General features: G+C 39.7%; 2 protein-coding genes and 1 long non-coding RNA gene across 3 annotated transcripts; 2 read left to right on the top strand and 1 right to left on the bottom strand.

Moving 5' to 3' along the window:
- Nucleotides 1–1,922: 1,922 nt before the first annotated feature.
- On the top strand, nt 1,923–6,127 carry LOC118409782 (prokineticin Bo8-like). The gene is made up of 2 exons (XM_035811085.1): nt 1,923–2,561; nt 5,656–6,127. The coding sequence occupies exons 1-2, from the start codon at nt 2,484–2,486 to the stop codon at nt 5,905–5,907; spliced, it is 330 nt and encodes a 109-aa protein (XP_035666978.1). The 5' UTR covers nt 1,923–2,483; the 3' UTR covers nt 5,908–6,127.
- Nucleotides 6,128–6,781: 654 nt separating this feature from the next.
- On the top strand, nt 6,782–7,721 carry LOC118409783. Its single transcript, XR_004830481.1, has 2 exons — nt 6,782–7,210; nt 7,494–7,721. It is a non-coding gene; the product is annotated as an uncharacterized LOC118409783 (long non-coding RNA).
- On the bottom strand, nt 7,136–15,144 carry LOC118409781 (putative serine protease K12H4.7). The gene is made up of 10 exons (XM_035811084.1): nt 14,904–15,144; nt 14,034–14,215; nt 13,372–13,508; nt 12,697–12,792; nt 11,979–12,114; nt 11,568–11,682; nt 10,795–10,999; nt 10,359–10,452; nt 8,497–8,708; nt 7,136–8,301 (listed from the first exon to the last, which is right to left on the bottom strand). The coding sequence occupies exons 1-10, from the start codon at nt 15,129–15,131 to the stop codon at nt 8,192–8,194; spliced, it is 1,515 nt and encodes a 504-aa protein (XP_035666977.1). The 5' UTR covers nt 15,132–15,144; the 3' UTR covers nt 7,136–8,191.
- Between the last annotated feature and the right edge of the window lie 406 nt (nt 15,145–15,550).

Consider the following 15,550-nt stretch of genomic DNA (forward strand, 5'->3'; position numbering starts at 1 on the left):
GCGTGATTATATACTCTGAATGGTTTAAAAGATCCTACTTCAAAATCAAAGTCCATAATATCAGTCATTGAAAAAATATTAGACTCTGAAACACAAACATGTCAGGAGTTAAAACGACAAAACCTCTTAAAATAGATTTGTCTTAAACCAGGCAGTCTGCTATCAAAGCATTCGTTTTTCAGTCATTGCATAATAATTTCCATGGCTGCAATCAACTTCAAATTGAAAAAAGAATTCACAGATTTTACTCCTGCGTGAATTAAGTAGAGTTCTTGTATGTGCTGTGTGATTATAGCTCATCAACTATGCAACTAATTATGTACAGTAGTCAATCCATCCCTTCCTGTCTACGGCAAAAGTGAATAGCATAGAAAATATGGTACTTGCGAAAGCACAGACAAACAAACGAAAAACAATACCTCCTCTTCCTGACCCCATCACTGATGTACTGATACTTCCTGTTACCCTGCAAGTTTGACTTTGTGGTGATCCCATTTTCCTATCCATTTCCTACTTCTCTACTGACTGTGTACTCAAACTACCCACACAGCCGAACATACCCATGTATTAAACAAACACAGCAAAAGCACTCTTATACAGAAGCAAAAAAATCTAACGCGGACACAAGACTTAAGAATACGTCCAGTCTGACTGTACATAATGTAATCCTTCTCTAGGTTATACTGCAAACCTCGCGCATTCTCCCGTCCCCATGAAAGATATGTGCTGGAGTAAAAGTTAGCACTATCGGAAATTTGCGGCAAGCATGGACGTCTCATGAAGGATATACGCCTGACAATAACGCCAAGTGACCTAACTACCCAGATGGGATATAAATGATCGGTACTTAGCAACTCAAGCATCGGCTGGCCTCTTTTCACTTCCGCTTGGGAACATGCACGTACTCAGGAGACACCTACGTGCTCGCCATCACGTTTAGACTCATCCCGTTTCTTATATGGTTGTAGGATAACACTGAACACTGTAAACTTAAAAAAGTAAAATATAGAGAAAAACAACAATGTACTTTTCTTTTCAGAGGGAAATAATGAAAACAAAATAATGAATAAAAAAACATCCATAAACATCAAATTGCTCGATACATCATAAAAAAAGCTAAGCTAGCTAAACATAAGAACTTGCATTCAGTCTCCCGCTATGTGGTAGAGAGCAGTTCTTTTATAGAGGAAGCTTTGTAGAAAACATATACTTATCCACGTAAGAAAACATATCGTGAATCTCAGAGAGACAAAAATCATTTAGAAATTGACCAAATTTTATAGACGTTACATATTGACGTACTTCCCACTCGTTAGCCTTGAAAGATAAGATATGCAGCCACGGCTCTATCGTGTCGTTAAGATCTAAATCTCTATTTCTTACCACATGTCAAGGTCCAGGAACGTCTTTGTATCTTTACAGTATCTCCAAGGATTTCCGTTTATATCAAGACGCGTCCTTAAATTGGGTCGGGTTTAATGGCCGTGTGATTAATTTTATCATCTCAACTTAGTGTAGCAGTTTGAAACAGAGAAAAGATGAAGAAAGGATCATTCATTTCTTTCGAAGAGGATTATTTTTGTAGAAATTATATTCTTTTATCGTTAGATATATTGATAAACTTATGATTGACCATGAATGCTGCAGAATTGTTATGTCCAGTTCAGCATAAACTTTCCCTTTGTCATTATGCCACCATGTAACAGTGGTACAAGTGATCAATGGACAAGGCATCTTGTATCAACGCAGATAAGCCTATTTACGCCATAAACCAACTGTTTCATATCTCCACTTTCCTACCTGTCGATTATAGCATGATAACAGCCACGTCCATAACGTCATGCCAATAACATTTAGAATCAGGTGAAATGTCATCTTAAAACAGTAGTTATTTTGTCTTTATAATGCATTTATCAATTTGTCTTAATAGCACGGTGTTTAAAGCGATACCTGGCGTTTTATGGTGGACGCAAATTTCGACGATCCCAATGGTATTCGTATTTACCCTTTGACGGCATCCAAACGTTTAAAACTTCCTTGATCAAACTAAACGTTTACATGTCCCCGGAGATCGACCAGAGGACGTGCTGGGACAATGAAAGTTGCCATTAAAAAGATTGCCTCCTTTATAATTTTCTGAAACAGACTACAATAGACATAGTCACATGATCGGAAGTAAACCAACGTAAATTGAAGCCGACTGTGCAATGCCTGCTTGGCTTTGAATCACCTTTGCTACGAGGTTCTGAGAACGCCTGGGGAACGATTGGTGCACAAACAATGTGTGGAGTTCTGAAAGACGGTTCAAACTAGGGACAGCGATAGACTTCATGCGTCATGGGAAGTCTAAAAAAGCGACAGCTGACACTCAAGACTGAAGATGTGCACTGGATGTGGGTGGAGCGCGGAGGTCTGACTACTGACGCAAACACGCCTGGCTAAAAAGCAGCTACGGTTACAAGAGTTCGCTACTTCTTGTCAAGATGATCACGAAGACTCTTCTTCTACTGCTGCTGTATTTCATTCTGTATGGTGCAGGACAAGGCATTGTCTTTACAGGGGTAGGTCACTTCAGTCGTTTGAAGACAATTAGTTATTTGCTGTAATATGTTTTTTTAATGATTTTAATCTCATTTCTTATTAATGTAATCAAGCGTTGGAAAAAGAAAGCACGGTAGGTACTTGTCTGCATTTATAGGGACAAATTAATTTTCAGTCCGGGAAGTTGCCAAAAAATTGTCCTATTTGTTTACTTTCCGTACATAAGAATCTAGTATTTTTCTTTTGTTAATGCTGTATGTTCGAGATTTAAACCTGTAGAATTTTCTTTTAATTTCGACACGTTAGCAATAAATTGATGTTCCGCTGTGTTTCTGCAACCTGTAAGATTTTATATTGCCTGCTATGGTGTTCTAGTACTTTTTCAAGACTAAAAGTTGTACATTGCATAATCTGTCAGACTTCCAGACAAGCAAAAATTACCGTATCATTGTTGAGCTTCCAAGCATAATAACCTAACGTAGGCAGAAGTGCGTATACATGATGACTGTACTGGTCGTTTTGTATAAGCTTCGAAGCAAACTGTCTTACTGTCGCGCGAGTTGACGCAACTTAAGGTTTTTACCACACAATTGCTTCAGCCTTCCTGAAGATAACATCGAAGAACCTGGGGCTCAAAAAATTGGTTTCTACGTGGTCTATTGTAATGTGATTTTCCACAAGATCCAATTTTCATATGTTTTCTCCATTTCCACTTTCGCAAAGTAGTATGACATATGTCTTGCTTTTACGACCCTCGCTTCTCTTCAGCAGTATCTTTGACTTCAAAATCCAAGGCCTGACATGACGCATACCGAAGAGAAGAAACATTTCTCAATGGATGAGCTAAACGACAGTTTAATAGGCGCCTTGGGCCTGCCTCGCGGCGACTTGCACAGTCATGCTTCTGCCCCGGCAGATAGGGTGGCTAGCTGAACTGCCACATGATTCTGACATCACAAGCACCAGAGTCCCGTACAGTTTACTAGCCAAAACTTTTCTCTTGCTTCACTCTGGACTAGTAATTTTCTTCAATCATTGTACAGTACATACCTCCCAAATTTTCGATGTCTATCAGCACATCTTCGTCAGGGGGAATGACCTAGTCTCAGTTCTCTGGACTAAACTTGTATTTTGCAAATCTCAAACAAGTGAAGGAAAGTGTTAAATAGTCTTTACAAGTCGCATGTGAAGCCCCTGTCACACATACGACCATGTGGCCTCCCGACCTTCTCCAGACCACGCGAGTAAGTCGCAAGCAAGATCATCTGCGGTTGGGAGTTGGTCAGCGAAGTTTTTAAAACTTGGCTGGCAAATTTTATAAAATCAAAGCTGGAAAAGTCATATTCTACTTGGATGCCATTAGAGGGGTAAACTGAAGGTAGCTAGAACAGGATGGGTTCCAGTTAACTCCCAATCCAAAGCTGACGAGGTTGCGGAGTCGTCGGAAGCACAGATGTGGCATTAGGTTCTGAAATCTGAATGTCTGACGAGCTACAGGCTGATCAGCCTCTCATGCTAACATCAGACTTAAAGCTAACGATTTCAAGCTGAATACTTCAAGCTAAACAAATGGATATTGTTTAATCGTTATCTGAAGTTGTAGGGTAGATTTTAGGACGGTCGGCATATATCTGAGAGATGACAAACACGTGTGTCTAATGTTTTCAAATTTTCAAGGCAACTCATGACCTCTGGACAGTCTGGTGCTTTTAACACGTGTACAAGTAGTTCAGGTATGCCAAACGATTAACATACGTCATGCTGTGTAACGAGTCTAACGACTAGCCTATTTAGGAGATTTAGATTTCATTGTGCATTCACTAATGCACGACATGATTGCAGCAGAATACATCTGTAGTAATTTTTCCTTTGTTGGAATATTGGTTATCTCGCTGTAATGCATTCCTCTGTCAACTGAATTGCCATACCTAGTTGAGCTAATTTCATGGAATTTCGAATGTCCAATAGATGCCACGTTATATTTACAGTTATTTGTGTTGGTTGGTCGATAGCAGTAGGCTTAACAAAAGCTATTTTCAGACCTTACTTTAACCGTATTGCAGCACTGGGTAAATGAGAGTAAGCCTACACGTTATTGGGGTCTTGGGTAGCAGCATGGTATCTATCTGTATCCAGTAGGACAAAGGACGTTATATTACGTCCAAGGTAGGACGAGTTTTTACAAAATAAGAGACCTTTGGTGGGTAGTTTCATCAACTACCTCGAGTGTTAAAGATAGAAAGTTACAAGTAAACGTTGTCATTAATGCACAAATTGTGCCCATACAAGTGCAGTTCCATCCATGGTGCCTTCTACAACATAGCGAGAGTCTGAACGAATGTGACGGTAGCCTGTAGTTTAAACCGCGTAACGTTGTCATTAATGCACAATTTGTGCCCAAATACAAGTACACTTCCGTCCATGGTGCCTTTTACCACACAGCGAGAGTCTGAATGACGGTAGTTTATGCTTTTAAACCGAGTTTTAAACGTTGTCATTCATGCACAATTTGTGCCAAAATATAGCCCCATCCATGATGCTTTCTACCAAATAGCGGGAGTCTGAATGCATGTTCATTTCTGACTGTAGCCTGTAGTCCTACCTTTTGCTCCCAACTATCGCCACCCCAGGTAACATTTGACATTGTAAAGATTCTATATACTATTGTAATTGACATTGTAAAGATTCTATATGCTATTGTTATTGACATTGTAAAGATTCTATATACTATTGTAATTGACATTGTAAAGATTCTATATGCTATTGTAATTGGCATTGTAAAGATTCTATATGCTATGTTCGTACACAAATTAAAGTAAAACACGTAACAACAAGCTTTCGATCAGTCCTCTGATACTTCTGACCCATTCCTCAACCAAGACAGGGCCCGGGCCGATACTGACAGCCGGGCAACTTTGATTCGTTGCTAACGTCACGTGACATACATGTACAGCTGTAGGCTTTGGGTCGTTTCAACTTGAGAACGATCAAAGGATTGGTCGACAGCTTCTCGGTAAGCGCTTCGAGTTGTGTATGGAAATAGAGTGTGAAGTCTTACCAACATATGGCAAAATTCAAAGAGCTGTGAAAATTCCGTTCTGTGTTTCCTTGCAGGAATGTCAAAGCGACGATCACTGCTTACGTCACGTGTCTCCTGACACCTGCTGTGCGTTCTGGGACCCAAAGGGGGCACTGAACGTCTGCAAGAAGCTAGGAGAGTGGCAACAACTCTGCCAGGTCACCCCACAAGACATCCCCTACCCGTTCGGCGGTAGGAAACTCACGTGGGTGTGCCCGTGTGGAGTCGACCTCACCTGCCGACCACTGCTCCCAGGCGCAAAGTTTGGAACATGCCAGCTCATTTAATCATCAAGGTAACGAATCGGGCCGTCAACTCTCAACGCGGTAAAAGCTCATCATAAGGATTAGTCTTGGACATTTCACTTTGAATAGGAGCCTCCACAAGCAGACAAAGTCTTGCCGGACAAGATAGAATATGCTAGCTCTAAGACCAGTATCACCCGGATTGGAACAAAGGTGGGGCAAGCACACCTAGATAGGCTAAGTGTTACATGTGTTATACTTCAGTTCAGTTCATACTAAAGGGCCTGGTCCACTCGTCAAAGGATCGTCGTTCGATTGCAAACTGTTGTCATTCTTAGGACAGTAACGCATATATGTCCTACATATAGATCCTACAAGATTCAAAAGTTCGTCATGATTATGGATCATTATCGGTGGTTTGTTCTGTCATGGCCTGTTTGAAATTCATTTGACATCAACAAAGTTGCACGACGGCGTTTGATGAATGTGACCACGCCGTTGTTGTCACATTGCCCAGATATGTCTGTGAAACTTCAGATGTGAAAAAAAGGCATTCGTATTAGAAATTGGTGCTATGCTTCAAATTACAAGCATTAGTATATAGCAACACGTTTGCAGGAGTTATCAGGGGTCCATTCCAATGCCTGGGGGGGGGGGGACTAAGCATTCCATTTTGCCACACTTGAGAGCACGTCCACCACCACTTCACTGGGATTACTTGAAGGCCGTCATTACATAGGGCACAGTTGACATAAGAAGTGAAGGGCAACGTTTCATGACGTGATACGTAAGTTATTTTGCTGATCAGATGATCAGGCGAATTCACTGTTTTCAAAATTCCTTACCGAAGTGAAATATGTACAAGATGAAGAAAGTCAACTGTTACAATACCTCCAATGGTAAATCTTAATAAATAAAAGATATTAAAACAAGAACATAACATAGATTGACCTGTTACTTTTTACTATACCATGTTACGAGTGGACTCAAGAGTGTTGAACAACAGCTTTTATTTTCAAAAGCATTCCCAACATTTCTCTTTGATCATGTCCCATTGATTCCTGGCACAAAACGTGCCTAAATGAAAGGGCCTATGTGTAATCAAAGTATTTTGAGGAAACAGAAGTTTGAAAATCTTACCTACGTACGAAAATCTCTTGTGGCTAAACTGGTGTACTGTCAATTGTGTGGAGCAACATGTACAAGTACAATTATAGAAATTGCACCTGGCAAACAGGGGAAAATGTCAAAACAAATAAAATCATCTGTATAGAATATACATCTGTATTTGTATTCATATTTCTGGAAGATATTCACAACCAAACCATGACAGTCTACATAAGCTGTTGGAAATCAATGTCTGGGGCTTGCTGTTACCAGGTTTGCCATAGCATTTTCACAAACATTAAATGCGTACCAATATGATGTACTGGAATACAGACGAATCACTATGTGAAAACGTACGCATTTTATACACACGTCACTATTCGAAAATGGACATTATAGGATATGCATGAATCACTTTATGAAATGCATCAATCTTATGTGATACGTACAAACCTTATGCAAAACAGGGCAAACACCACAGGGTCATATGACATTGTATCATTTAGGCAGGGAGTCTACAGGTTTTCTTCATGTTTCTGTCTATGATATTTTGATTTTAGACCATTGAACAAGGTTATACCAATCCCATACAATACATAAATACAAAAATGTGAGCTTTGTACCAACAAAGTCAACATTTTATGGATAGAAGTGACAGAACCAGGGCTGATGGTGGTTGGCTGGTTTTGCCAGTTCATGAGAATCACATAAGAGGCAACCCTGAAGTTACATCATCAATTGAAAAAAAAGTCATATCTGAATGCAGATCTATATTCCAAAACGTAACCTTTTACATAGAAGAGTTACATCATGTATCCAATAACAGCATAATTTGTAAGAATTCAGGAAGAACATGAAGAGTATGTATCAGTCTCCTTTATCAAATTCATTTCATTCTTCTAAACATCTTTAATGTTATAAGTTACACGATGCATTTCTTTTTTTGCCATTGATGCTTATCTGCCTCATCTTTAATATGTATTTTTTCTATCAAGCTGTTTAAAAGCCTTATATCTAATATCAGAAATGTACATGTAAGCACAGCCAGCTTGTGCAGAATCTACATTACCCAACCATCGCCTCCTAACCAATCCCAACCTTCTGCAGTCCATGTTGGGGTAAAATTGGTCACACTACTCCCGACTAACTTCCAGTTGGGCAGTGGTCAGAGAGGCCAGGATGGGGAAAGGTCCTAAATGTGTCCTCATCTTTTCTGCCTTTACTGACTGAGCCAGTCTTGGATGTGAACCTTTATGGTTTCCCTTGCTTGTGTCAGCTCAGGAGGGTCCCCAAACCTGGCTGGGTACATGTTGGCACAGTGTGCAGTTCCTGTTGGAAGTCAAGAAAAAGAATCATATATATATATATATATATTTTGTCTTTTCTATAAATTTGCATACAAGTAGAAACTCTGATAAATATGATTTTCTTTAAAAAAAAAGAAGGAAAACCTAATGATGAAAGGACTAAAAGATTAATGAAAAACACACAGTTTAGTTTTCTTTTTAAGTTCTTGCCATTTACCTTTTATGTAGACAGCATGTAGGTCTGTGCCTTTGGGATCCTCAGTTATTCCCAGAGCATGCCACGGATCAATCGACCCATTTGGGAAGACGATCTTTGTTCCTGCGATCTTCAGAGCACCATAGTTGGTGTTTGTTCTCCGTATGCCTTCCATGAGTGTAGACTGGTTGAACTGAGGTCCATAGATATCCGAACATTGCTGTAATGAAAAACTGGGAAGGGAAATAAGATGTTACCAAATTTACTTCATGTGGATGGATTTCTTGACATCATTTCACAACTTTATAACTATGTAAATGGTACATTTTTCATGTTTTTAGGATGGTTTGCAATGAGACACTAGGAAGATATCAACCAAAATTCCTTCAACATCAGTTCAAATGCATTTAACTTTTAAGTCCCACCTCAGGGAAATCAAAATTCATCCATCACAGTAATTACGTTAGTCTCGCATCAATTTGACATCTGATGATAAAGATAATTTCTGATATTTATTTAACTTATTGCTTGATACTTTGGAAAAAAAGAAGTTGATATCATAGAGAAATGGCATTAATATAGAAAAGCTCCTGTGCATTAAGTGTGAAGATGAAACACATTACAAGCCCATTAGAGAAAAGGCAGGATCAATGGGATGAGACCTTGTCAGTGACAGAACATATGTTTGCTGTAATTCCCACTGGAACTGCCAGGAGGCAGGATAGTAAGGGATGGTCATAAAGCCCATTGAGTTTTATTGAATGTACATCTACAGCATTGATGTAAACTTTCATAGGCAATATTTCCAGGATTATTCACAGAAGTTGGGTGGCATTTCTTTGATATCAGTATAACCAGTAAGTCAGTCCATTTTTTCTGGTAGGTAAATAGTAATACATCCCACTGGTATATCCTTTAACATATCTTTTTCTCATATTTCAATATTTACACAGAATACTAATAAAGGTATAAGCAATGACAACAAAAAATTATATTTGAGATCCTGAAGTCAGATGATTAATGTGATTCAAGTGGGATCTTTTGACAAAAAGAGGTAGTGACACACTTGACATCAAAGCTTCCTCCCAATCATTTTGTGACATACACCCATTAGGGAATCCCTTTGTTGGAGGTAAGTGCACCAACAGCAGCCATGATAACTGCACACTTGGGGAATGGGACACCAGAAACACATGAGTCATCCCCGTCCCTCTCCATAAACTCAGCTCATGGGATGTTTATACGAGTATCAAAAGCAATTTTCTGGATCAGAGTTCATGTAATCAATGATCAAGGCCCAAGAAGTAGCATTCTATATACTAGTACACTTTGAACAACGAAACAGAAAACCTGTTTATAGCATCGTGGCTTAAATGACCTTTATAGAATAATGCCGTATGTATAGCACATTATTTCAGAAAAACTTGACATGTGGTCATGACTTACCAGTATATTACATTGATGACATTAAGTATTTATTTATCTATTAGGAATAATAATTTGGTTCACTGATTGAACTGTACATGCAAAGAAAGACACACTATGAAAAAAATTTCCAGTTGAAGGCCCCTGAGATATAAAAAAAAAAATCTGGACATGTATGTCGCTTCTGTATCCTGTTATAGATTTTGAAGCGTCCAAGCTTTTCACTTTGAGGTCCTTAACCATGTAAATCCTTATAGGGGAAACACTGTGTTTTGCTACCTTGCACGTACAGTCTCTGAGGGGAATTTTAATTTTAATTCTGATGAATATGGCAGATGATTTTAAAACCAGGTGTACAATTGATCAACATCTTGCTTTTGATGACAGTTTTGGTATATTATGATGTTTGATTTAGTTACTATAATTCAATGATTCAAAGAACGCAGAGTTGTACTAACCTGAGGGGAAATCCATCCCCAAAAGGCTGGTTTGGTGAGTCTGAAGTCTGGTAAAAACCAAACTCTGTACAGGTCTGATAGATCCACTGGCGACCTACAAAACAACATGTACGAGTCATTAGCACAGGTTTGATAATTTTCTCAACTTCTGGTACATTTTGCATCAAATTTCTGTTTTCTTGGGTGGGTTGACTTAAGTTAAGTTATAGCACTGTAGTTATGTAGATGCCATACTTTGTACCTCGTACAATTGTTGCGCAATTAAGTTATTTGTGTATTCTTAAAAAATTACCACACAATGTACTCCGAATCACCGTCTGTCTCACCCCCACCCGACTGCTATATGGCCACAGTCAAGCTAGTACGTATACCTTAATAGGTGATACAGAACACACTGTGACTCACAGTCTCTATATAAAAGTTAACTAGTTCCAACCTCCTTCTGAAGCTGCACTCTCCCAAGACGTCTCGCGGAGCTCCTTAATCATGGCTGAATAGGAGACATCCAGACATTTCTGTTTGTAAGTTTCCATCATCAGGTAGTTGACAGCTGCATACCTTTCCTCAACTGGCATGTGCTTGGAGTTGTCATTCATGATGTTACACAGGACATCCAGGGTGATGTTTGTGCCCACTGCACCCTGGAAACACAGCAGGAAATACATGTCACTATAGAATTATTACCTCCATGTATGAAGGTATTGTTTTCAGTATGTCTGTCTGTGTTTCATGACTCAGAAAGGTTGCAGAGTGATGGAAAGTATATATATGGGATTTATGGAAGGTATTGTTTTACGTCTGCATTTTTACAGTTACAATTGCAATTTCCATGTTCGGGTCACGTTCATGGTAGAGAGTGAAGAAGTGATGATGGGCACACGTAATGTTAAAGAAACCTCATTTGCAAATATATATACTTGCTCAGCTCGATTAAACAAGACATATCTTACAAACTTAAGGTATGCCAGTCATGCATAGGGAAAGTCCACTAGGACTAGGGGGGTTACATGTCTCAAGAGTGTTTGTTTTTCTCTGCAATCATGCTATCACCCTATGAAACAAGACTCACAAACTACTAAGTATATTGTGTCTTAACTCAAAGCTCACTATACAACCTTTTTAGTTCATGTCTTTAACCAAAATAATATTACTACCAGAAAAAAAATCACATACATCACAATGATTCAGAAGGTATTGAAAGAATGTCACCTCAAACTCCCTGTTGTCCTTGTTGTACTGTACCACGCCCATGAAGTTACCAGATATTGTACTCCAGAAGTTTGCCACGTCATTCGCAACATTCACGTCCAGGGGAGAGCAGAGGCTATAGGACATAAATCATAATTATCCATTTAGGAAGGAGAAAAGGCATTCAGTAGTTTTAGTACAGTCAAACCTGTATAAGTGAGCACCTCTACAAAAGGATCAAATGACCAATCCCTTACATACTTTTCCCAGTGACACAAGAATTAAGTATATGCTGACCACCTGTACACATGGACCAGATAATTTTGGTCCCCTGGGCCCTGACTGAGTCGTCTTCTTGGGCAGTTTAAATAATGACTGTATTAAGATTGCCAACGGGACAAACATTGTCAAACAAGCTTATAGCAAACATACTTAAAGAGCTTGTTGAGTTTCTCGACTCCCTCCTGTGTTTCCAGCATCTGTTTTACGGCATCAGTGGCTTCTTGGATGTTCTTGTTACACTCGGGGCCAGTGGTAGCCAGGGAGTCCCGAACCACCTCTACGTACTCTGGGAAATTAAACATTGGTCTACTGTAAAGTAATGTACTGAGGGTAACAAAACTATTGATCAGTAGGATTGAGGAAGTATCACTGAGAGTGAGTGGGTGGGTTTTGTTTGTTTGTTTGTTTGTTTGTTTGTTTGTTTGTTTGTTTGGTTGTTTGGTTGGTTGGTTGGTTGGTTGGTTGGTTGGTTGGTTGGTTGGTTGGTTGGTTGGTTGGTTGAGTGAGTGAGTGAGTGAGTGTGAGTGAGTGCATGATTGAGTGAACGAGTAAATGAGCAAGTGAATCAGTGATGCAAATTGTGTTGATGAAGCACCTCTTTCTTAGGAAAATGAATCACAGTTAACCTAAGTGTCATATTCATCCTAGGTTGTTCTACAATTTTGATATCGTAGACTTTTCAACTAGGCTGTGACAGAACCAACTATTAACAAAGATCTAAGACTGCCTCTTTGATAACATTAGACAGCTGAAATGTGTACAACACATGCACGAGTATCCCAATAATGTGCTCGGTTTCTGATCATGGGGAAATTGAAGGACAAATGTGACTGACCTCTTGAATGTGAATGGTCAGTAGTAAACCTACCCACAAAGTCCAGCTCAGCCAGTAAAGGCCCACTAGTGGCCACTGCTCCTGCCACCAGGTGAGGGTACTTCAGACGGAACCAGGCAGACAGGGAACCTGAAGATTATCCCATACAATAATCATTTTCATAATAATGGTAATTCAACCACATCCATATAAGTACCACTCATATCATTCCAGCATCACTACATGATTTCCATTTTCTAAAAATTTACAACTAATTAATAATCATTCAGAGATTTGTATTCTCTATCTTGCTGCACTTACAAGTTACATATGCATGTTTCTTAACAAATGTTAAATTAGAAATTGGACTTAGACTCCTAAAAAGCAAGGTGATCCATAGCACCAAAATATGATATCTAAGTAGGATACAATGTATTACAATGTACTCTAATTAATCTGTTTAGTTGGTGTGTTCATTCATTCATTCGTCCTATAGCCTTTAATCAGCTGTAGGCTGATTAATCAGCCGTAAGAGCAGCACAACATGTTATTTTGTATCAATACTAGTAGGCATTTTAGTCCCCTGGCGGCGCCTATCTCCTCTCCGGGGCATGGTGAATGATGTAAATCACCGTATGGCTGATACGTCACGAAGGTTTGGTGTGTTAAGGGCATTCAAACTGGCTAAGATACAGTTATGTGCTCATAACTGTTTATTTATATACATACCTGGGTAGGAGCCGCCAAATGTGATCCACTTGTTATCAGTTAAGCTCATCTTCTCTGCCATGTAGTTGCGGAAGTATGCCAGGTCAGCCAGGGCCTGATCACTGCTGAGGTACTGGAGATTTTCTACACTTGTGTCTCTGCAATAAGAAACATAACTTACCAATAACTTAAGTCAGAAAAAAAAGTTTGGGTGACACTTTTATCAAGAACATCAACAGACATTTTACAGGCAGAGACAGAGAAATAAATCTAAAGCAATAATAAAGCAATTGAACTATCCTAGATTGGTTAATTATGCCCCCTTTGCAACACTTCAAAAAGACTTCTCTTAAGACAAATGCAAAAAAAACAACTTCTGAAACACTGGGCTCTACAATGTGTTTTCCATAACAGCTCCAATACACACTCTAGAGTGCGTTCAGCTCCCAACCTAGCCATGTTGTGCAAAATCTTGGCAAGGTGTATGTAAAGATACAAACTCTTTTATTTTGAAGTTTTAACCCTTGTCCTGCTGGCAAATTTTTGTCCAATTTAACTTCCCAAAGCCCTTGGCAAAAATTGAACACAACCTGACCAAGACAAACAGACTGAAAACAATACATGTACCAGCGTCATGTACAACTACAAGGATGTCACACAGGTAATAAATAAACATTGCTTACTCTGTCGGGTGGCTCTTGCCATAGTACCTATGCTCCAGCATGAGACATAGAGCATGGAACTCTTTTGCATATTCAATCCAAGAACCAGTGACCATCCAGATAGGGTCAGCTGTGCCCTCCCCTCCTATCATCAGGAACACAGGTCCTCCTGGCTTGTAGAATGTGTCATTCACAAAGTACCTCTGCAAGGCAAAAACAGTATAAAGGTACATGATGTTAAGATATGAACTATCTAGAGGTAAGGCCACACCAATTTATTTTCTTGGTGCACAGGTTTTTATCCTAAAAAGTATGGAGCGACAGGGCGAAAAAAATAATAATAATAAAAATTGTAAAAGGGTTGGGGTAAAAGATAAGGACTAATCCAAAACATAAACAATACAAAGTTTTCAGCTTGAAAAAAGTACAAAAACACTATTACTGTACAGTAACAGCACCTGTTTGTTGAAAATCACAAAAGCAGTGTCAGTCTTTATGTGCCATTCTTCACGAATGAAAAATATAACTGCAATAATACCATAGTAGAGTACACATTTTTAGGAGCTTATACACACACATTAACGCACGCACACACATGTAAAGCACACACAAAAACACACACAAACACACACACATACACACACACCCCCCCCCCCCCCCACACACACACACACACACAGACATAAACACATATTTGTGGCAAACACAAATTAATAAAGACGCCATTCATATGATATTGCATTCATCTTTTCCTTAATTTTTTTTCCTTCAAATATCACACCTGCCACATTGAGTTATGATGACACTGAAAATTGATAATGCTGCATGGTGTGCACATGACGATCATGTGCTTTTGTAGGAAGTGTGTGTGTGGGGGGGGGGGGCACTAACCTGTTGCCAAGTCCTGAGATCCGCGTCGTTATAATGGTCCAGCCGCTGTGTTACCCATTGGTCTGGCGGTAGCGGACCTTCCCCCGCCCGCCCGGGACTGCCCAGCATCCCCCCGCGCGGTCTGCCGTGTAGAAACCACGGCAGAGCCGCTGTGTAGCCCACAACACACGCTAGCAACAGCGCCAGGCGAGTACACATGGCCGCCATGTTCTGTACATCACATGACATGTGGGCGGGGCTAAACACTATCCGGGTCACGCGCGGACACATACTTGTATCTCTCAACGGGAGGTCAAACTTGAGGAGAAACCCTTATCATGCCAGATAATTTTCAGGGTGGCCTTCGGTACCTACGTACCTCCGCAACTTCGAAATTCAAAATCTCCGCAATATCGTTCCGAACTCAGAAAAGTTATTGACGTTATCGATATTGAAACGTCTTTCTGTTCCTAGTACCCCTCTACTTTCTACAATATTATAACTCATCCTACTCCAAGTATAAACTTCCTGGCCCTTGCAAGGGCTGTTGCTCAAATTTGAAAAATATCAATATGTTTTCAAAGCGTCCATTGATCAAGTAAATTCGATTAAAAAAGAACATCGCCCTGCACACCCTTAAAAAAGTGGAGCCCCCTGTCATACGTGGT

This window comes from Branchiostoma floridae, chromosome 2, assembly GCF_000003815.2.
Source record: "Branchiostoma floridae strain S238N-H82 chromosome 2, Bfl_VNyyK, whole genome shotgun sequence".
Taxonomy (NCBI): domain Eukaryota; kingdom Metazoa; phylum Chordata; class Leptocardii; order Amphioxiformes; family Branchiostomatidae; genus Branchiostoma; species Branchiostoma floridae.

Coding starts and splice junctions, on each gene's coding strand:
- LOC118409781 (XM_035811084.1), bottom strand. CDS start 15,131: ATGTCATGTGATGTACAGAACATGGCGGCCATGTGTACTCGCCTGGCG. Junction 10,453..10,794: donor GAGTGCAGCTTCAGAAGGAG/GTTGGAACTAGT, acceptor GTTGTTTTGTAG/GTCGCCAGTGGATCTATCAG. Junction 8,709..10,358: donor GGGGATGGATTTCCCCTCAG/GTTAGTACAACT, acceptor TTCCCTTCCCAG/TTTTTCATTACAGCAATGTT.
- LOC118409782 (XM_035811085.1), top strand. CDS start 2,484: ATGATCACGAAGACTCTTCTTCTACTGCTGCTGTATTTCATTCTGTAT. Junction 2,562..5,655: donor AAGGCATTGTCTTTACAGGG/GTAGGTCACTTC, acceptor GTTTCCTTGCAG/GAATGTCAAAGCGACGATCA.